The 18571-nt window shown below is 50.4% G+C and overlaps 8 protein-coding genes and 1 long non-coding RNA gene across 12 annotated transcripts; 5 read left to right on the top strand and 4 right to left on the bottom strand.

Annotated features, from left to right (window-relative positions):
• The first annotated feature begins 29 nt into the window (after positions 1-29).
• Positions 30-2184, top strand: LOC6555617 (cyclin-L1). The gene is made up of 3 exons (XM_001982560.3): positions 30-777; positions 854-1666; positions 1742-2184. The coding sequence occupies exons 1-3, from the start codon at positions 188-190 to the stop codon at positions 2028-2030; spliced, it is 1692 nt and encodes a 563-aa protein (XP_001982596.1). The 5' UTR covers positions 30-187; the 3' UTR covers positions 2031-2184.
• On the bottom strand, positions 2065-3991 carry LOC6555616 (DNA damage-regulated autophagy modulator protein 1). Its single transcript, XM_001982559.3, has 4 exons — positions 3376-3991; positions 3187-3308; positions 2689-3076; positions 2065-2620 (listed from the first exon to the last, which is right to left on the bottom strand). Exons 1-4 carry the CDS (start codon positions 3438-3440, stop codon positions 2455-2457), a joined length of 741 nt encoding a protein of 246 aa, XP_001982595.1. The 5' UTR covers positions 3441-3991; the 3' UTR covers positions 2065-2454.
• Positions 3992-4325: 334 nt separating this feature from the next.
• Positions 4326-5488, top strand: LOC6555615 (tRNA (guanine-N(7)-)-methyltransferase). The gene is made up of 4 exons (XM_001982558.3): positions 4326-4612; positions 4663-5074; positions 5137-5238; positions 5305-5488. Exons 1-4 carry the CDS (start codon positions 4461-4463, stop codon positions 5407-5409), a joined length of 771 nt encoding a protein of 256 aa, XP_001982594.1. The 5' UTR covers positions 4326-4460; the 3' UTR covers positions 5410-5488.
• LOC6555614 (RNA 3'-terminal phosphate cyclase) lies at positions 5379-6805 on the bottom strand. Its single transcript, XM_001982557.3, has one exon. It carries the CDS (start codon positions 6567-6569, stop codon positions 5484-5486), a length of 1086 nt encoding a protein of 361 aa, XP_001982593.1. The 5' UTR covers positions 6570-6805; the 3' UTR covers positions 5379-5483.
• Positions 6806-8492: 1687 nt separating this feature from the next.
• Positions 8493-13977, top strand: LOC6555565 (apoptosis-inducing factor 3). Of its 4 annotated transcripts, none has more exons than XM_026982075.1 (3): positions 8493-8566; positions 8829-9031; positions 12150-13977. In XM_026982075.1, exons 2-3 carry the CDS (start codon positions 8965-8967, stop codon positions 13862-13864), a joined length of 1782 nt encoding a protein of 593 aa, XP_026837876.1. In that variant the 5' UTR covers positions 8493-8566; positions 8829-8964; the 3' UTR covers positions 13865-13977. The 4 variants fall into 4 exon arrangements, with proteins under 4 accessions (XP_026837876.1, XP_026837875.1, XP_026837877.1 ...); XM_026982074.1 differs by having other exon boundaries at positions 8495-8573; XM_026982076.1 differs by lacking the exon at positions 8493-8566 and adding an exon at positions 8617-8770.
• Positions 11121-12204, bottom strand: LOC6555566. The gene has a single exon (XM_001982555.3). The coding sequence runs from the start codon at positions 11968-11970 to the stop codon at positions 11194-11196; it is 777 nt and encodes a 258-aa protein (XP_001982591.1). The 5' UTR covers positions 11971-12204; the 3' UTR covers positions 11121-11193.
• A 75-nt stretch (positions 13978-14052) lies between the features above and the next one.
• LOC6555564 lies at positions 14053-15132 on the top strand. Its single transcript, XM_001982553.3, has 4 exons — positions 14053-14441; positions 14501-14650; positions 14704-14837; positions 14892-15132. The coding sequence occupies exons 1-4, from the start codon at positions 14352-14354 to the stop codon at positions 15130-15132; spliced, it is 615 nt and encodes a 204-aa protein (XP_001982589.1). The 5' UTR covers positions 14053-14351.
• Positions 14637-14898, bottom strand: LOC113564513. The gene is made up of 2 exons (XR_003408060.1): positions 14851-14898; positions 14637-14778 (listed from the first exon to the last, which is right to left on the bottom strand). It is a non-coding gene; the product is annotated as an uncharacterized LOC113564513 (long non-coding RNA).
• Positions 15133-15426: 294 nt separating the features above from the next.
• LOC6555563 lies at positions 15427-18283 on the top strand. Its single transcript, XM_001982552.3, has 4 exons — positions 15427-15765; positions 15819-16080; positions 16139-17680; positions 17740-18283. Exons 1-4 carry the CDS (start codon positions 15648-15650, stop codon positions 17879-17881), a joined length of 2064 nt encoding a protein of 687 aa, XP_001982588.1. The 5' UTR covers positions 15427-15647; the 3' UTR covers positions 17882-18283.
• The last annotated feature ends 288 nt before the right edge of the window (positions 18284-18571 follow it).

The following is an 18571-nucleotide window of genomic DNA, read 5'->3' as shown; positions in this document are numbered from 1 at the left end:
TTTGCGGTATAATTTAGGAAATTATCGACATCACCTTGGTGGCAACGTCGGCGATATCAGTAAGGTATAAAAGCACGCCTGTTATCGGGTAAATTACAAAAAAAAAAAAAAAAGTGTAAATTAAGAAATAAAACACAAAAATACACGCTTTTCCTGGTGAACCGCGCAACGTGGACCCTGCGCACGAATGGCCACCCGTGGGGCCGGCACCGCTGTGGTCCACACGACGGTGACAGCCACCTCGCTGACGGTGGAGACGATCACCAATGTGCTGACCACGGTGACTTCGCTCCATTCGAACAGCGTCAACATCTCAAACAACAACAGCAGCAGTGCAGCGGCCCCGGGGACGGATGCGGCCAGCGGCGATGCAGGGAGCGCGGCAGCGGCCCAGACGGACACCAACAAGCCAATCTATCCGCGGCTCTTTAACCGCATCGTGCTGACGCTAGAGAACAGCCTGATTCCGGAGGGCAAGATCGACGTGACGCCATCCAGCCAGGATGGACTGGACCACGAGACGGAGAAGGACCTGCGCATACTGGGCTGCGAACTTATTCAGACGGCGGGCATTCTTCTGCGCTTGCCGCAGGTTGCCATGGCCACCGGCCAGGTGCTGTTCCAGCGCTTCTTCTACTCGAAGAGCTTCGTGCGGCACAACATGGAAACTGTGGCCATGAGCTGCGTGTGCCTGGCCTCCAAGATTGAGGAGGCGCCGCGACGCATCCGAGACGTGATCAATGTATTCCACCACATCAAGCAAGTGCGGGCTCAAAAGTAAGTGTTTTTACTGCTCTTGGCAGTCCATGCACCTAACACCCAACAATCACGACTTGCTTATCTCGTCCTGCAGGGAAATCTCACCCATGGTGCTGGATCCGTACTACACGAACCTCAAGATGCAAGTGATCAAGGCCGAGCGACGCGTCCTCAAGGAACTGGGCTTTTGCGTGCACGTGAAGCATCCGCACAAGCTGATCGTTATGTATCTGCAGGTGCTTCAGTACGAGAAGCACGAGAAGCTGATGCAGCTCTCCTGGAACTTCATGAATGACTCGTTGAGAACGGACGTTTTTATGCGCTACACACCGGAGGCGATTGCATGCGCCTGCATCTACCTGAGTGCCCGCAAGCTCAACATACCTCTGCCCAACAGCCCGCCGTGGTTCGGCATTTTCCGGGTGCCCATGGCGGACATTACGGATATCTGCTACCGTGTGATGGAGCTGTACACGCGTTCTAAGCCGGTGGTGGAGAAACTGGAGGCCGCCGTGGATGAGCTGAAGAAGCGGTACATTGATGCGCGCAACAAAACGAAGGAGGCAAACACACCGCCGGCTGTAATCACCGTGGATCGCAACAATGGCTCACACAATGCGTGGGGTGGCTTCATCCAGCGTGCTATCCCACTGCCCTTGCCATCGGAAAAGTCGCCGGAGAAGGATTCTAGGTCACGTTCGCGATCCAGGACGCGCACCCAGTCGCGGACACCTCGCTCCCGCTCACCCAGGTCCAGGTCGCCGAGTCGCGAGCGCACCAAGAAATCCCACCGCAGTCGATCCTCCCGCTCGCGCTCCCGGTCGCCGCCGAAGCATAAGAAAAAGTCGCGTCACTACTCGAGGTCGCCCACGCGATCCAGTTCACCGCACAGCAAGCACAGGAAGACGTATGTACTCTAACGCATGAGAAATTGGGTAGATTTATAAGCACTGTGCCACTTTTTATTACTTACTTCTTTTAGGAAATCCTCGCGAGAACGCTCTGAATATTACTCCAAGAAAGACCGGTCTGGGAACGCAGGCAGCAGCAATAACCTAGGTGATGGCGACAAATATCGTAACTCCAGCTCCAATTCAGGCAAGCACAGTCGCTACTCCTCGTCGTCGCATCGGAACAGCGGCGGCGGTGGAGACGGAAGAAGCGGTGGAGGAGGAGGTGGTGGCGGCGGAGGAGGAGGCAGTGGGAACCACGGCAGTCGAGGTGGCCACAAGCATCGGGATGGCGACCGCTCCAGGGATCGCAAGCGCTAGGGATTGACAGACAAGCTAAACAAACACTCCTTTTTATTTAATTGCTTTTTTTTTTACAGATTTGAAGATCATTTCTACCGATTAGTTTGATTTAGTAATTCTAATGTATAATGTAAAACGAACGCGGGTAAAGAATAAATGTAACTCCTCAATCAAGCAGCTTTCTGCGCCTTGGAACTACCCGATCCCAATCTTTGGGAAACACTTTGCACATATCACAGCGATCCGACAGAGAAAGAGCACCGGAAAGAGAGGGAAGACAGGCGAGATGCCTCAGTGCAATTGCACATCACCCGGACTAGCACATCGTCCTCGAGACCCGTGCTCTTGTCACCTTGGATTGTACTTAAAATGTTGAAGCTGAAGGAACCCTGGTTTACCCAGACGCTGATTTCTACTCCTATCTAATCTATGAAGGTAACCTCTAAATGATGGTCGAATAGGACATCAAGGCAATCTGGGGATGCGATAGCGATACGTCGCGGAACTCATTCGTGAAGGAGAGGATGAAGAAACTGAAGATGGTGGCGATGATCCACTCCGAAATAGAGCTGACCACGTGGAAGTACCAGCCGCCGTCCGAGGGATACCTAAAGGGACGAGTCAAGAGGATAGACGTAAGTATCGCCCTGATGTAAAAGCCAGTCTGCAGACCCACCACTTTCGCGGATTCTGTCCCTTGAACAGAATGTGCGACATCACGCCGGTGACCGCTAGCAGGATGAACAGTATCGTGCAGACCACGGACATGCCCAGCCGCAAGTGAGCGTAAATGCGGGTGCCCGACATGGGGAAGATCAGATACGAGATGAGCGCCTGCATCCAAAAGTACAAGGTGCCGCAGCCGAAGCAGCAGAAGGCTCCAATGAAGTGGACAATCCGCACGTTCGTCTCCTGAAAGTTGCCCACGAAGCTGATGCCCAGGCAGGACACCAGGCCGAACCACAGGGCCAGTCGGTTCTGACGCAGCACCGAGGCATCCAAATCCGGGTGGTGTTCGTACAGCTGCAGCACCTGGCGATAGCGCACATAGATGGTGATTCCCACTGCAAGGCATGAGCAACTTAGTAACAAAAAATTGCACCGCTGCTACCGCATCTAATCAGCAGATGACTCATCTCTGGAGACGAGACGGGATGCCGGGAGAGGGACTCACGCAGAACGCTGCCTATGTTGATAAGCTGGCCGAACACACAGCTCTCCGGTGAGTAGGTGGCAGCATCGCTGATGTACGGAACCGTGGGCACCACATGCCCCTCCAGCACGGCAAAGATGTACCTGGAGACCAAGGAGCCGTCGGTAAATGGGGATGCAAAGTGAACCAACCACGCAATGGCGTACTTACGTGCCGAGAAAGGTGACCTGGAAGATCAGGAACGTGGCCACCGGTAGCAAGTAAACCTGCGACATCGCGCCAGGGAATGGTGGATGCGGGCGGTGGTGGGTCGCAGCACTGGCCACAACAAACGTATCCTATTTAATTGCGCTGCAGCAAACCGAACAAGGGACCGAAATGTTTGGGTCTCTGGCAGTGCTGCTGAATCGACTGAATTATAGCTGCTGCTCGGCCGAATTTTTAAGCCATGGGGGGATTCCTGAAGTGGGTAAGTGACATACCCCTACTACCACAATATAATGAAGTACTATTAAATGTACTGTTACTTCGCGTCTATCGGGCTTACTCATGACACGGACGATGAAACATTCAGTTTGCTCATCTCTAGTATGCGCTTAATTTCAGACTAACGGTTACCTTCCACCTAGCTGATTTCCTATTGGTCGAATAATGACTGGAAAAATGTAAACGGCAGCCATCATGAAATATATCAGCTGTTTTGGTTTTATTCTGGGCTGCCAGCTGACTCCTGCTATGATTTCTGTTTGCCTGGTATCAGAAATCAAAAATAATGCAATAATATCGACAGACAGGTTGAATTTTAAAACTTTCGGGAAAACGTCGGATTGTCGATTGTGCGTTTTTTGGAACTATGGAAATAATGGTCCAAACATTCGTTACCTCGTTAAATTCGTATTAATTCCCCGTGGGATGGTATGGCAGGCTGTTAAATTTTTGACATATTTTACAAAATTTAAACACACATTATTAAAATCGTTAAAATATGTATTTATCGAAATTTCGATGAAACGTGAAGAAAATCGTTTGGTATGCGAGTAGCTTTACAAAATCGTCATTTTTTATTTGTGTGACAAGATATGAACATTCCTATTATAAAAATATTAGTATTTTTAATGTTTTTTTGTTCAATAACATTTTTGTTTTTTTTTTTAATGGAAATACTGTTTGAATGCCCCCAACACAACCGTCCCAGTATATTTTAGTATATTTTTGTAGTTTTCAAAAGCGTTCGCAACGTGCTGCTGCTTCTCACCTGTGGTGCCTCCTATCAGTCGCTCTGCTAATTTTCAGTTATGGTGGCCACCGGTGGACAGGCTCAGAAACAGAGCCAAAACCAGAAGCCGGATGTGCTGAGCCCCACGTCGGCGGTGACGGGGCTGCCGCAGAAGCGCTACTACCGTCAACGAGCGCACTCGAATCCCATCGCAGACCACAGCTTCGACTAGTGAGTAGACCATGAAATGCACTTCACACACTAAAGGTTCTGTCCCGTAGTCCTGCTCGCCCGGAAGATGTGGACTGGCGCTCTATGTACCCGAGCATCCAGCAGGGCCAGCAGGTCAGTTTTGCGGACATCGGCTGCGGCTACGGCGGCTTTCTGGTCACCCTGGGCGAGATGTTCCCAGAAAAGCTCTCCATCGGCATGGAAATCCGCGTTAAAGTGTCTGACTACGTGGTGGACCGGATTGCGGCACTGCGTCGCAAGTGCGCGGATACGGGTGCATACCAGAACGTCGCCTGCTTGCGCACCAACGCCATGAAGTATCTGCCCAACTACTTCGCCAAGGGCCAGCTGGAGAAGATGTTCTTTCTCTACCCGGATCCGCATTTCAAGCGCGCCAAGCACAAGTGGCGTATTATAAACCAGGCTCTGCTCTCCGAATATGCCTATGTCCTCAGGAAGGGGGTAAGTCGCACAATTCCTTAAAATAGCTTGATATGCGGATATAATTAAGTCTGTTTACCCAGGGTCTGGTGTACACCATGACGGATGTGGAGGACCTGCACAAGTGGATAGTGACACATATGGAGGAGCATCCGCTGTACGAGCGGATTACTGAAGAGGAGGCCGTACGTTATTTGAAACCGTAATCATGCAGTCAAGTCCCACATTAATAATCACATTTAAACCCACAGAATGCTGATCCCATCACCCCGAAGCTGTACCAGAGTAGCGAGGAGGGGGCCAAGGTGGTTCGCAACAAGGGCGATCATTTTTTGGCCATTTTCCGGCGCCTTTAGGACACGTATATTCTCCATATATGTATACATTAATTTAAGGTTGCAGTAGATTAAAGATCGCAGTAGATCGGTTGTTAAAGCATCTTGTTCAGTTGTCCCAAGCCCTCGCAAGTGACAAGCGTCTGGCCGCCGGGCTCCGCCGCCACGTCGAACTTGACGCCCGTCAGTTTCTCGGCCACATGGATGGCGGTGCGTGTGTGCTTGGTCAGCCTGCCCGTGCGCATCCTTGAACGTCCGACGGCCAGGGCCATGTAGATGATGAGCTGGTCTTGCATGTAATCATCAACGCAGATCTCCTTGCGTATAAACTCGGTCAATTGGCACGACGCCTTCGAGCCGAGAACGTATCCGTCGATCCTCTTCTTGCCCAATGCAGAGGCACCTAGGACAACACCGGCGGTCGTGTTGGCCGTGATCGTGATTCCGGCTCCGTTGTCTTGAGCCCTCTCTCGCGAATGCTTCACAGTCTCTATGGTGCACTCCTGCTCCGGCCACAGGCGATGGATCTCGCGTTGCGCCGTCTTCTTCATATCTATCGCAATATTTATGGGCAGGCAGCCGGCGCAGAAGGCCACTCCGCTGATCAAGTTGATGCGGCCGAAATCTATGAATTGTCCGGCATTAAGCTTCGCCACGGGCTGCACGTCCAACTGGCAGTTGCCTCTACCGCGTGGATAGAAACCGTAGTTCTGCACCTTCAGGTCGAAGCCAGCCCCAAAGTGTTTTAGGTTGGGCAGCAGCACCTGCTGCATATACTCCACCGGAGGGGCAAAGGCCACGTTCGTGCCCCCGGTCACAATCAGGCGGGACGAGTGTCCGGCAAAGAGCAGCACTGGTAGAGCCATCTGATAGATCAGAGTAATGCTGGCTGCCGTGCACGTTTCCACGCGATAAGTGTTGTCCAAAATGGTGTGCGGCGTGAACTCCACTCTGGTGGAACACAAGACGTTTCCCACCACGTCCGCATTGGTGATGTCCCGAAGCAGGTCCAGCCCGTGCATATTCTGGATCGATAGTCCCGGATTCGGGCGGTTGGCCCGGATCTTGACCACGCGCACCGGTTTTCCCAAAATGCAGCTGAGGCTTAGGGCGTTGCGCAGCGCCTGCCCGCCACCCTCCAAGTAGGAGCCGTCGATCTCCACAAAGTCTTTGGCGTTCATTTTCCTGATTTATTGATGCTCAGGGAGTCTTGATCTTACGTCTTCTTTTTTGTCAGCCAAGTCAAGTCAAGTTGTAGGTATGTGACACGAGAAGCGGAGCAATTTCTATCACAATGACAGCGGTTAATAACAGCTCCATTTCACTCTATTGGATTCCAATTGGAACGCCGCACCAGGGATACGAGCAGTGTGCCCATCTCCCGTTTGCCAGGGAACACCTGCCACTGTGGTCCCACTCAAAGCGCGCCCCATTTGAATTGGTCCGGCAGCACTGACCAGACGTAAACAAACGGACTTTCATCGTATTTGCCGTACAAAAAAGCCGTAGTGTAGAAAATAAAACACTACCATTAACGATAGTTTATTAAGAATGGCTGCGTAAGTGACGCACTTGTACACTTGTGCATTGTCCGCCTTCGCATGCTAGTACGTGCCGCCTTCAGGCGATTTACTTATCTACAACGTGCAATCGCGAAGGCAATTATCTTGTTACGTCCAGCAGTTTAGCAGTGGTTTAACTGGCCCGAGGCATCGAAGACGAATCACTTGGCAATTGGGCAATCGCAAGTTTGGTCCTCCACTGGAATGCTTGGCTGGCTCTCCCTTCCTGCACAGTGGGGCCAAAGTAGGAAGGCTGCAAATAGGGAAGAGAATCTCATATACTACTTACAGTTCATTGCTATGGAACATTCAAAATATAAACAACTTTCCGCTTGGAAAGGCTATTCAAGATTATTAAGGTTCCACTGAAGCCTGAGAGCTTCAATACTGGGTAATGCTTCAAGACTGATAAAAATAAGCCTATCAGCATAACCGGGCTGTGTCCACATTAGCCTCAGCAGACATTGATGGAATGGGATTAGGACATAATACACCTGACATGGTTCCTATGCGTATAGAATGATATTGAATTTGTACGCTCCTAAGTGCATTATTTTCGACCCTCTTAACCAAAGACTAGAATACGAAGTGTTCAAAGGTACGGTGTTTACCTAGAGATAGCGAGATATCAATAATATGTTTGATACTATCCGTATCAACAGGTCTAAAGAACAGCCGTTTACCAATTACTTATGAAGTGAAGGCAGTGACGGAAAATTTGGCTTACTTATCGTGGTGGTTATTCCACTCGAAGAGTCATGGGAGCCGCAATCAAAGCGCTGGTTTTCCCTGTTCTAGTTCCGCTGGCGGTGATGCAATTTTGCCGGCGCTGACTGTGCCACAATGGGCTCAGACAACAGGTATGTTGGTCGCCAAGTGCATTGGTCCGAAGCGCGAGGAAGGCCAACTATGTGTTACCCTCTACGACTTCTTGGTTCTGGCCACAAGGAGGTGGGGAGATTGCTTCGATGTGAAGTGCGGCGACGGCAAGGTCGCAACGTTTTCGTTAGTGGAACACACACGCGAATGGTCGGAAAGGCTGACAACTGCGGCCAGAGTTATAGTTTCCAGCGATGTGCATCGGGTATATCAGACTTACTTGATCCTGTTAGGAAATTAACTTGCTTCGTTTGGGTATAAGTAGAGTGTTATGTAGCTGGCCTTCGTATTTTCTCCGAAGTCATCCACGTCATCCTTAAACTATATTACTCATGAGCTATTTTTGAGAAGGAGCGCGCAGAGTAATTATTGCCCGTTTGGATTACACAGTGTTTCTGGCTCTAGTATCTTGACCGCCCCTGTGTCCACGGACACACAGACCCCCAATATGCATGTGTGTTGGGGAGGCACGAAGCTTCCACTTCCAGTCGAATCCAGCGACGAAGTTGCGCGCCATACGCGGTCCGCACTTCACGCGCGCCAGACGTGCCTCGCATTGGCTCTTGCTCTCCCGACTCCCGACTCTCTCGCAGCGTTCCTGGTCCACTCGACTCCACTCCGTTTATCTCGGTACCGACGCGGACCCGACCTGTTGCACGCTCCCAGGCTCTCTTCCCTTCCACGCGATATTCCAGTTGTTTTGTTTTTGTTATTGTTATTGTAGAGAGTAGTGAGTGGTGAGTGGTGAGTGTTGATTGGCGGCAAGAGCAACTCGCAGATAAACAACGAAGTGTGTTGTGTGTGCTGCAAAAACAGCATCTCGAGCACGTTTGGGAGCTCGGAACATCCATCTGCGGCTGATGACTCAGCCTGTGGACGAATAATTAAATGGAAATGATTAGCGCTGGGGAACTAACTAACTGATAACGAGCTTTGGCACAGTGATTGATTGTTATTAAGTGAAAAACAAAGCTCCTAAACTGCACACTCAACTTTCAGGTGGCATTCCCATCGAACAGCTCTGAACTTGGTCAGAACGCGACGAGTCTTCGAAGGTCTTTTGAGGATACACAGGCTTAAGTCCCAAGCATCTCCATATTTTTCGAGCCATTCCCACAACCGCCTACTAAACACAATGGGTTCCATCAACTGCAAGGAGTACAAGACCACGGGCAGTACGCCCAAAAAGGAGAAGTCGACAGGTAAATGTACGATTTCCAGATGAATAGCTTTCGAAAGGGCAATTCGCAGACATAAGTCAAGGCCACATTCCCAATTTGACTACGCCACTTCTAATCTCGAAAAGGGTTTTTACAATTTCTCGCGCAACAAAACCGCTTTCTTCTGCTCAATAAAATAAAATCATCTTGCCCAAGTCCAGTTCACTTGTTAAAGTTCCAGAAGCACTTATCCCAATCGCCTCGCTTTCTGACTCCAATTCGAAAAGTGCGTGGTAATGTCGTAGATGATCCGATAGCCAACAGTGCCGTGTACCTTTTACCAATCGAACGAGGCCAAATGGCTTGGAGTTGTGATTAGGAGAATGGGAATGACCCGCATTAGATGAATGATTTCGGGGCAGGGTAGGGGTGCCTAGATGATTGTCTCAGCGGCACAAGTCCAAGAGATTGGCGAAGAGCGCGCCACTTGTTTGCCACAGTAGCTATCGGTGCGGGAATGCTTATTCTCCAAGAGCTACAGTCCGTTTCCCTCAGAATATCCAATAGCATGGATATTAACTTTTTTCTTGAAAAGAGTTAAAGGAACTTCAGGTGGATCTCCTATAGTTGCGACCCCTGAAAACCCCAGCTGAGTCTACTTGTTATAGAGTATCTTCATGTGTTAGGCGATGCTAGGGGATGTCCACTGTACAACTGTTGTTAGTCACCGCCATCGGAATTTCAACTGCGTCTGTGTGCCTGCCTATTGCCTATTGCCATGTCTTGCATTCCGTTCTCTTGGGCTCTCCATGGAGGCCACAGTTCGCTTAAATTGGCTGCTCCAGAGGCGGTCTCCAGTTCATTCGTCCGCCAACTGCCGGCGATTAAGCGTTGGCAAACTCTTACGAACAGACGGAACATTCTCTTAGCTGCGGCCTGCCCCGTCCTTTTCTGTGATACCAGATTTCGTGAGTTATATATTTTGGTGAAACTTGTTCTCGTGCAATTGTTATTATTATTATTTGGCCTGGCTTTTGACTCACTTGCGTTGGACAAGGCCAACCGGTTTGCTCTCGTTTGTCCGAGTGTGTGTGTGTGGGAAACCCAGCTGTGCTATTAACATGGCGAATCATTGCTAATTAGACGAGAGAACCGAAAGAGGTTGGCAAATGTACAAATGTACAGTGCAGGGTCGATGTTTACTGACTACTGACTCGGTAGAAAAGTTGTCCCGTTCATTTCATTTTGCAGTCGTAACCCAACTACTTAAACCTACATCGCTAACTAATCCACATAGTACGTATTTGAAAGTATGTCAGCGACCTTACCCTCCTCCACAAATTGAAAGCGAAATTTTCTCTCACTGTACGTGAACTTCAGATAACTTGCTGTTCTCATGTTTGGTGCTTCGAACGGAATGTTTCATTTCCGATCAGCCCGCGTCCGTCCGTTAAAAGCCGAATCATCGCAGCTCCATCATGGGCATATCAGCGATATACCAGCGAAACCATATTACCATACATCATAAAGCCAGCCACTTCAGATAGGGGCGTGTAGACATTATCGCCATATCAGAATATCAGAACAGAATCGACTAGAACAGCGGGGAACACACATTTACAGGTGTTACGGTTACGCTTTATATATGTACATATGTTTCCCTAGCCGCTTGGCTTTTCTTGATGACGTAGCAATGTGAGGTTCTTAGTTATGCTGAGTTGTCGTGACATTGAAGTAGGTCGGATGGGTCAATCGATCCGGACTTGTCGCTAGGATCCGCTTTGTTGTGGCCAGGTAACCATCGATGGCAATTAGACAGCTGCCACTCCTTCCTCGGTGTTGTTCAAAATAATTGCCCTGAAACAAAATTTTACAATTACATATCAGGGTTTGAAAGGATAGATAATATTTATTGCTTTAGACTTTTCATTGACGTGATTGCTCGAAATGAACTCTTATCAATCTCATTCTGGCCCAATTTTTTTCGGAAACTACTACAAATGGTCACAAATTATTATTAGACGTACTCGACTTAGTTGGTATACTATCATTTGACTCAATTTATGAGAATGACTTTACGAAGCTGGCAATGAATGATCTCTGGCAATATAAGTTCATAAATATTGATCCTCTGCTCCGTCAGGTAGCTGTACTTTTGTATGGATGGATTTAAGTGCTTGATTTTCCTGAATTTTCCATATATTTTAGTTTTTGTTTGAGCCCTTCTTGACGGCCAAGAGCTCCAGTCGCGTAATTGCATCGTCGAGAAACCTGCGCTGCTCCTGCAGTTGCGGCAGGAGCTCCTCAGCGCTAAGTGGATGAGCGGGCTTTGGTGTTCCAGCTGATTTGGCTGATTCAGCCCAACGACTCCGCAGACCTGCTACTCCCATGGATGGCCTCAGCATATCCAGCACTCTTTTGATGATGGAGGGACTGGATTCCTGCTGCGGATCCTGGGGATGGATGTTGTGGTTATGTTGCTGGTCGCTGGCCACACTGCCCTGTGGGAACTCCGGCATGGTCAGCAAGGGTCCCCACAAAAAGGAACCCAATCCGGGGGCAGCCGCCGTTGCGCTTTCCGAGGAGTGTCCGTCGAGTTGCTTCCCTTGGGTGGAAAACCGTCCGTCGAGCAACTCAAGTTGGCGTTTCAAATCATCGAGTTTATGCTGCAGATGTTCAAAGTCAGCAGTTAGATTTATGGCCAGCCTCTGCGTGGTCTCGCCCTTGGAGATTTCCTCGAGCTTTTCTATTTGAATGCCTATTTGATGATCTCGTAGCTGAAGATCATCCAACAGAAGTTGAGTTTCCGCTCGAGGCGGTTGCTCTAAAAAGAGACGTGCGATTTCCGCCTGCAAAAGTTGCTTGTGGGTGCGCAGCGCACTTAGCTCCAGTTCCTGCGGGTTCCCAAGATTCGAGCGGGCCAGCACTGGTCCCAGGATCATAAGCAATCCCACAAAGACTTCTGAACGCGTGCGAAGCATTTTCTTGACTGGTATTCGATTGTTGTTTCTACCTGATCAGCAAGCGGTGCCAGAATTTCCCCTGGACCCTAGGGAAAAACTGGAAAATTTTTATGTTTCCATTCACCTACACACTCTTGTTATCTGTATTTGTATCTCCGTTTCTCTTTGCTTGTCTCTTTACATGATGGCTTCGACAGGTGGTGCCGTGGGTTCCTACCAGTCCAAGTGCAGTAACCAGAGTCCCAGTACAACCATGTCGGCGGAAGAGTCTTCGCCGGATTCGGAGTACACCAGTGCGGTCCTCGTGGACTGCAGAGTTACGGATCTGAAGGAGAACGAGATGAAGCAAGTGGACTTCGATGAGGACAACCGCGTGCTGCTTGTAAAGCAGAACGATCGTCTGCTTGCCGTGGGTGCGAAGTGCACCCATTACGGAGCTCCGCTCCAGACTGGAGCCTTGGGTTTGGGTCGTGTCCGCTGTCCTTGGCACGGCGCCTGCTTCAACCTGGAAAACGGAGACATTGAGGATTTCCCCGGTCTCGATTCCCTGCCCTGCTATCGCGTGGAGGTGGGTGTCGAGGGACAGGTGTTGCTCCGTGCCAAGCGATCGGATCTTGTCAACAACAAGCGACTCAAGAACATGGTCCGTCGCAAGCCCGACGATCAGCGGGTGTTCATTGTGGTTGGCGGTGGTCCCTCGGGCGCTGTGGCCGTGGAAACCATTCGACAGGAGGGCTTTACCGGGCGCCTGATCTTTGTGTGCCGCGAGGACTATTTGCCCTACGATCGCGTTAAGATCTCCAAGGCTATGAACCTTGAGATCGAGCAGCTGCGGTTCCGCGACGAGGAGTTTTACAAGGCGTACGATATCGAACTGTGGCTAGGAGTCGCCGCCGAGAAACTGGATACAGCTCAGAAGGAGCTGCACTGCAGCAATGGCTATGTGGTGAAGTACGACAAAATCTACCTTGCCACAGGCTGCTCCGCCTTCCGGCCGCCAATTCCGGGTGTTAATTTGGAGAACGTCCGCACTGTCCGTGAGTTGGCGGATACAAAGGCGATATTGGCATCGATCACCCCGGAGTCCCGCGTCGTCTGTCTGGGTTCCAGCTTCATTGCCCTGGAGGCAGCTGCTGGGTTGGTCTCCAAAGTGCAAAGCGTCACGGTTGTGGGTCGTGAAAATGTCCCACTAAAGGCCGCTTTTGGCGCGGAGATTGGTCAGAGGGTGCTCCAGCTGTTCGAGGACAACAAGGTGGTCATGCGCATGGAGAGCGGCATCGCCGAGATTGTTGGCAACGAAGATGGCAAAGTATCAGAGGTGGTGCTGGTGGATGACACGCGTCTGCCTTGCGATTTGCTAATCTTAGGCACTGGATCCAAGCTCAACACCCAATTCCTGGCCAAGTCAGGCGTAAAGGTAAATCGTAACGGATCCGTGGACGTCACAGATTTCCTCGAGTCCAATGTACCCGATGTATATGTGGGCGGCGACATAGCCAACGCTCACATCCACGGATTGGCCCACGATCGCGTGACCATCGGACACTACCAGCTGGCTCAATATCACGGACGAGTGGCGGCCATCAACATGTGCGGCGGGGTAAAGAAGCTGGAGGCCGTGCCCTTCTTTTTCACCCTCATCTTCGGCAAGGGCATCCGGTATGCCGGTCATGGATCCTACAAGGATGTGATCATTGACGGTAGCATGGAGGACTTCAAGTTTGTGGCCTACTTCATCAACGCGGCGGATACGGTGACAGCGGTGGCATCGTGCGGTCGGGATCCGATTGTGGCCCAGTTTGCCGAGCTAATCTCGCAGGGCAAGTGCCTCGGTCGTGGCCAGATCGAAAACCCGGCCACCCGTGAGGACTGGACTAAGAAGCTCGGCGAGCCCTTGCCCCAAGTTCGCTAAATATTCAATTTTATGTGTTTTACAGCTGAGATTTGTTGTTATATATTCATGCAATCGTTGAGTATTTATTATATGGATACTCGTATGCAAAATTCTATAAACGTGTAACTTTATCTGTGTATATTTATAATTGTAGTTGTGGGGACTTCCTTGAGTTCCCGCCTCAGTTGCCACTTTTGGCCCAAAAGATCAAAGATGTAAGAGTTCCATTCACTTGCCACACAATGTATTTTTTTGAGTCATATTGGTTTAATTTTGCTAAATAAATTATTTTAACGATTCGTATTCAAAACCAATGTTTTGGATTTCAGAAGTAACAAGCTAAGTTTTCTTTTCACGCTATGTCAGCCTGGATTCACCTGTTGACCTACAAATGTTTGCTTAATCCATAAGTTTTTTCGTATTTGCCTTTTTGCTTCTTTTTACACAACTGATTTTATCGCGTTAAAATCGAAATTCCAAATTAGGAACGTAACATATACGATCGATGGCCTCGCCTAGTCGGTGTTCCCAGCGTTCCCTGATCAACGAGGGCCTCAAATTGTTAACCACAAAGCTGGGAAGGACCCAGCACATGGTATGGTTTTGGGAGATGGTCATTTGGGGTGTACTAACTTACTATTTTTCGTCGAAAAGCTTCCGCTGAGGGAGTTCAGCGTGTCCACGCTGCAGGGTGTGGAGCTCCATCATCAGTATACAGGTCCGACCAGGATGTCCCAGCGACTGGCGGATGCCCAGAAGCGCACCCAATTGCTGGAGAACCGGAACCGTCAGCTCAAGGATCTGGTTCGTAAAGATGCGTCTGGCTACTGTTTGTGGTAATAGCACTTCCTCCTCAGGCGCTGGATAAATCGGAAGTCTTCGAGTCGCGAACAGTGATGCTGTACTCCCGAGCCTTCGACATCAGTCAGGAACTGATCGTAACCAGGATGAGGATCAACGAATTGGAGAACGCCTGCACGCAACTACGAAGGTATTGTACTGACCACAGTCGTTTAGTCAGATTATATATTCTGTTGTTCTGAAGGCGCATTCTGGAGCTGAAGCTCCGACACATCCAGCGTCGCCGGCTCCTCTGCCATGAGGTACAGATGCTGCAGCAAGCCCTGGAACACCAGGTGCCCACGATCCTTATGCGCCTCTGGCGCGGTCTTTGCTTCCTCTGGAACTGTGTGGACTGCCTGTCGCTGGTGTCCCGCGTGACCCGTCCTGCTTTTAAGGCAGAGTCCACAATGGATGCCCTCAATCTCTTTGTGGCGGGCTTTTGACATGTCTCGCTTTGTCCTGGCCTTCAATTTAGTATTTTTAACACTGGTTATCGAGCACAGCAGGGTTATCGACATCAATCGGCTTATCGAATCGGGCATTTTATTACTTTAAACGATTATACATACATAACGAAACATTTTTCTCTGGCCGGTTCTAAGATAAATTTGTATAGTACACTCACGCAAATGTAAGAGTAAATCGTCTTAAAACTGTTTTATTAGATGTTCAATTCTCAGCAACTCTGCGGAGTGTTTTTTTTTCCAGTGCATAATATCGATTTAGCGATTTTTTTTTGACGCCACCATCGCCTTATCTACTGCTGCGATAACTTTCGAAGTTACCTATCGCTCGAACTGTTTCAACCGATGGTTTCCAAAGACACTATCGCAAATCGCTTACCGAAGTGATTACTGGTGCATTTTTGTTTCTTGTTTGTGCACGTGCAGAACGCAACTAAATGCGCCGAGCCTGAGTCAATGCGAGCGGACCGGAGGACAGCGGATAGCGGGCGGCCATGGATCAATTCTCCCACGATCTGACGTTGGCTCTGGATCTGACGCTGATGGACAGGGCGAGTGGCGGCGTCGGTAGGTGGGGCTCCCGCCGCAGGACACGTTCCACGGGCAATCTGCGTAAGTAACCATCGCATGCCGACTCCTGCTCGCGGTAACCCCCCTCTGCTTAGCCTGCGCCCCTCAGCCTACGGAGGACTCCTCCAGCAGTCCGACGGACGCGCTGAACCAGGGGCACCATCACGGGCATCATGGCCACCACCACCACCCTAGTGCCAACGTGGACGGACTCGACACACACAACCTCAAGTTGCTAGCCAGTGACTCTGACGAAAAGGCGGAGGCAATGTTGCCTCTGCGTCTGCCACTGACCTTGCCTGGACGCATGGGTGCCCTGGAGTCGGACTCGCTTAACGAGACTTTCAGTCCAGCCAGGTAAAATGGTTAATACTTCTCGCAACGGTCCCCAACCTTATCGCTGACCTACCCCCAGATTCTATAAGCCCAACTCGCGAAGGAAACGCAAGATCAAGCGGATGTCCATGGAGTTCGAGTTCAGCAAGGAGACGCCCCACACCTTCACCGAATCGCCGCTGCAGCCCAGCCTGCTAAGTGGCAGCGGCTCTGCTACTGGAACCATACGCAAGCGATTGCTGAAAATTGACGCCACTGGACATCGTTCGCATTTGTTCTTCTGTGGCAAACGCAAGCGCTCAAACCGCGATCGCTACCATGAGCAGGATTCGGTCAAGCTGTACGCCTCGCCACAATCACAACTAGATGACCAGCACCTACAGCAACCACAGCACCACCAGCAGAGGATGCGCCCCCGCAGCTACTCCTCCACATCGAAGCCACTCAGCGACCGCCTGCTGCCACTGAACAAGGGTCTGCTGTCAAAGATCAACCGCATGGCTGCCCAAGGACAGCAGACTAAGCACACCCAAAAGACTGAGACGACGGACAAGGACTTGAAATGCCACCGTTCTGAAGGGCCCGGAGGAGTAAGCCAGGAGATGGAGGAGCTGCCTGATCAAAAGGACGCGGTCAAAAAGCTACCTTTGCCAAGTGCTGATGTCTCGACCCCCAACTTGAACTCCTTCACCATGGACACCATTGTGCCTGTGACCGATATTGATGCCTTGTTATTAAGTACGCCACCAGCTGCTCCTCTGCTGCGCAAAAAGGCGCAAGGGCAGGCGACGGGACACAGCAGCAGCGGCTCATCCAAGACGCACCGCCGCCGCCGCTTCCAAACATTTCCACAGCCTCAGCTGCAGCTCCAAGCTCAGTCAATGGACTGTAGCGAACTTTACGACTTCTTGAGCTCTAGTTCCCTGAGCTCGTCCACGGATAGCGAGGCGGAAGTGAGTGGTCATCGCCGGCACGACACCGATCGCGAGGGAGATGATGAACTGACCGACTGGCCGGGAAACGAGTTTGGACCCGGAGCCAGGTACGATCCGAAAAGAAAGCTTACAAAAAAATCACTACTGCCTCAAATACGCTCGGATGACACAATTGGAGAAGATGACACTCTGATGTCTGGCACCGAAGCGGGAGCGGTAGGAATGGAACCGCCTCCGAAGTCTCCAGCCCAGCTGCCTGAATCTCTGCAGGATTTATCCCGCTTCCAACCAGCCGGCGTCTCCGAGCCCATCGAAATCCAGAACGCCTGCTCGGAGATGGAAACGAATGCAGATGGCACCATGCCGGCTCCTCGTCAAATCGAGAGCGAAATGTCCGGCGAAACTTCTAATCCGTTTCTTTCCTCGTCGCCGCCTGGACACGCCCAAGGACAGGAAGTACGCGAAATACGCGCAGGGTGTCGCCGCATCAATGGCGAGCGACCAGGATTTAGCATCAAGATGAGCGTCAATGAGCGCATTGCCCGATTTCTGCAGGATCCGCAACAGACACAGATCCGTCTGCCGGATATAGAGCTGTATGAGACCGATAGCATGTGTAACCTGGCCGCGCTCTATTCACTCACCATGGTGGTAGAGCACGGATGCACGGTGCTTACCAAAACCGGGTAAGGCTAAAGAGATATGAATTCGCATTCGATAAGTAACTAAGTTGTCGCTCTTTCAGGAACACTACGCAGACGGTGAGTGTGGATCATATTCAGCCGCGTTCAGATCTCTTTGGCGACTTTAAACGGCGCTGCTACGGGGAGGAGGGAGAAGAGCAGCAGCAGCAAGAGCAGCTTCAGCAAGATCCCGGCCAGATTTAGCCCCAGAAAGCAACACATTAATCAAAACGAGACCAATCCCCAGCAAATGCAGACGCACAGCCATCGGCACTCGGAGTGAAACTCCTGGCTATTTAATACGCTTGCATTTCTGGGATGGAAGAAACCCTTAATCTAAGAATGCTTTTAGCTTGTTTTTGTGAAATCTGTTCCATGTACATAAGTTGCATTGGTCCGTGTATATACTAACTGACTTCGTTTGGGAACGGCGCCAACCAGACGGATACCGGATCCCAGATCCCGTCGGTTCGCCCACACGCTTGGAAGCGAGCGAGATGGCACGTTTCAGAGACAGAGAGAGAGGACCGACCGAAAGCCGTTGGCAGCCGTTCCACTGTACAAAATATATATTGTAAGACCTCCAGCGAATATGAATATAAGAAATATATGTGTGGTCATATCCGAATTAGATGTGGGCTTCAGTTTTACCAAGAATGTGGTGGACATTTGCCATAAAACAAAAGCATTCCAATATGATTCAGTCGCAGGAATACGGTATCAATAAGGTGTGAACAAACTTGAAAATCGTTCAAACTCTTCTCAATAAGAATGCTTGCTGTTTGTTGCACCACCGCACACGATGTTTGAAGGCTGAATCGGTAAAACCGGTTGCATTGGGAAACTACCTGCAGTTTGCGATCAAACGGCGCGAAATTCAAATGCGGTGCCAGC

Source organism: Drosophila erecta, unplaced genomic scaffold (genome assembly GCF_003286155.1).
Source record: "Drosophila erecta strain 14021-0224.00,06,07 unplaced genomic scaffold, DereRS2 tig00000126-arrow-pilon, whole genome shotgun sequence".
Taxonomy (NCBI): domain Eukaryota; kingdom Metazoa; phylum Arthropoda; class Insecta; order Diptera; family Drosophilidae; genus Drosophila; species Drosophila erecta.
Note: the sequence above shows the minus strand (reverse complement) of the source record. Positions and strands in the feature narration are given on the sequence as shown.

Bases quoted from the DNA above. Each gene is read 5' to 3' on its own strand.
- LOC6555617 (XM_001982560.3), top strand. From the start codon at position 188: ATGGCCACCCGTGGGGCCGGCACCGCTGTGGTCCACACGACGGTGACA. The intron at 778-853 runs GTAAGTGTTTTT...CTCGTCCTGCAG, and splicing joins AAGCAAGTGCGGGCTCAAAA to GGAAATCTCACCCATGGTGC. The intron at 1,667-1,741 runs GTATGTACTCTA...TACTTCTTTTAG, and splicing joins CACAGCAAGCACAGGAAGAC to GAAATCCTCGCGAGAACGCT.
- LOC6555616 (XM_001982559.3), bottom strand. From the start codon at position 3,440: ATGTCGCAGGTTTACTTGCTACCGGTGGCCACGTTCCTGATCTTCCAG. The intron at 3,309-3,375 runs GTAAGTACGCCA...CTTGGTCTCCAG, and splicing joins CAGGTCACCTTTCTCGGCAC to GTACATCTTTGCCGTGCTGG. The intron at 3,077-3,186 runs GTGAGTCCCTCT...CATGCCTTGCAG, and splicing joins CAACATAGGCAGCGTTCTGC to TGGGAATCACCATCTATGTG.
- LOC6555615 (XM_001982558.3), top strand. From the start codon at position 4,461: ATGGTGGCCACCGGTGGACAGGCTCAGAAACAGAGCCAAAACCAGAAG. The intron at 5,075-5,136 runs GTAAGTCGCACA...CTGTTTACCCAG, and splicing joins CCTATGTCCTCAGGAAGGGG to GGTCTGGTGTACACCATGAC. The intron at 5,239-5,304 runs GTACGTTATTTG...TTAAACCCACAG, and splicing joins GGATTACTGAAGAGGAGGCC to AATGCTGATCCCATCACCCC.
- LOC6555614 (XM_001982557.3), bottom strand. From the start codon at position 6,569: ATGAACGCCAAAGACTTTGTGGAGATCGACGGCTCCTACTTGGAGGGT.
- LOC6555565 (XM_026982075.1), top strand. From the start codon at position 8,965: ATGGGTTCCATCAACTGCAAGGAGTACAAGACCACGGGCAGTACGCCC. The intron at 9,032-12,149 runs GTAAATGTACGA...TGGCTTCGACAG, and splicing joins CAAAAAGGAGAAGTCGACAG to GTGGTGCCGTGGGTTCCTAC.
- LOC6555566 (XM_001982555.3), bottom strand. From the start codon at position 11,970: ATGCTTCGCACGCGTTCAGAAGTCTTTGTGGGATTGCTTATGATCCTG.
- LOC6555564 (XM_001982553.3), top strand. From the start codon at position 14,352: ATGGCCTCGCCTAGTCGGTGTTCCCAGCGTTCCCTGATCAACGAGGGC. The intron at 14,442-14,500 runs GTATGGTTTTGG...TTCGTCGAAAAG, and splicing joins TGGGAAGGACCCAGCACATG to CTTCCGCTGAGGGAGTTCAG. The intron at 14,651-14,703 runs GTTCGTAAAGAT...CTTCCTCCTCAG, and splicing joins ACCGTCAGCTCAAGGATCTG to GCGCTGGATAAATCGGAAGT.
- LOC6555563 (XM_001982552.3), top strand. From the start codon at position 15,648: ATGGATCAATTCTCCCACGATCTGACGTTGGCTCTGGATCTGACGCTG. The intron at 15,766-15,818 runs GTAAGTAACCAT...CCCTCTGCTTAG, and splicing joins ACGTTCCACGGGCAATCTGC to CCTGCGCCCCTCAGCCTACG. The intron at 16,081-16,138 runs GTAAAATGGTTA...ACCTACCCCCAG, and splicing joins GAGACTTTCAGTCCAGCCAG to ATTCTATAAGCCCAACTCGC.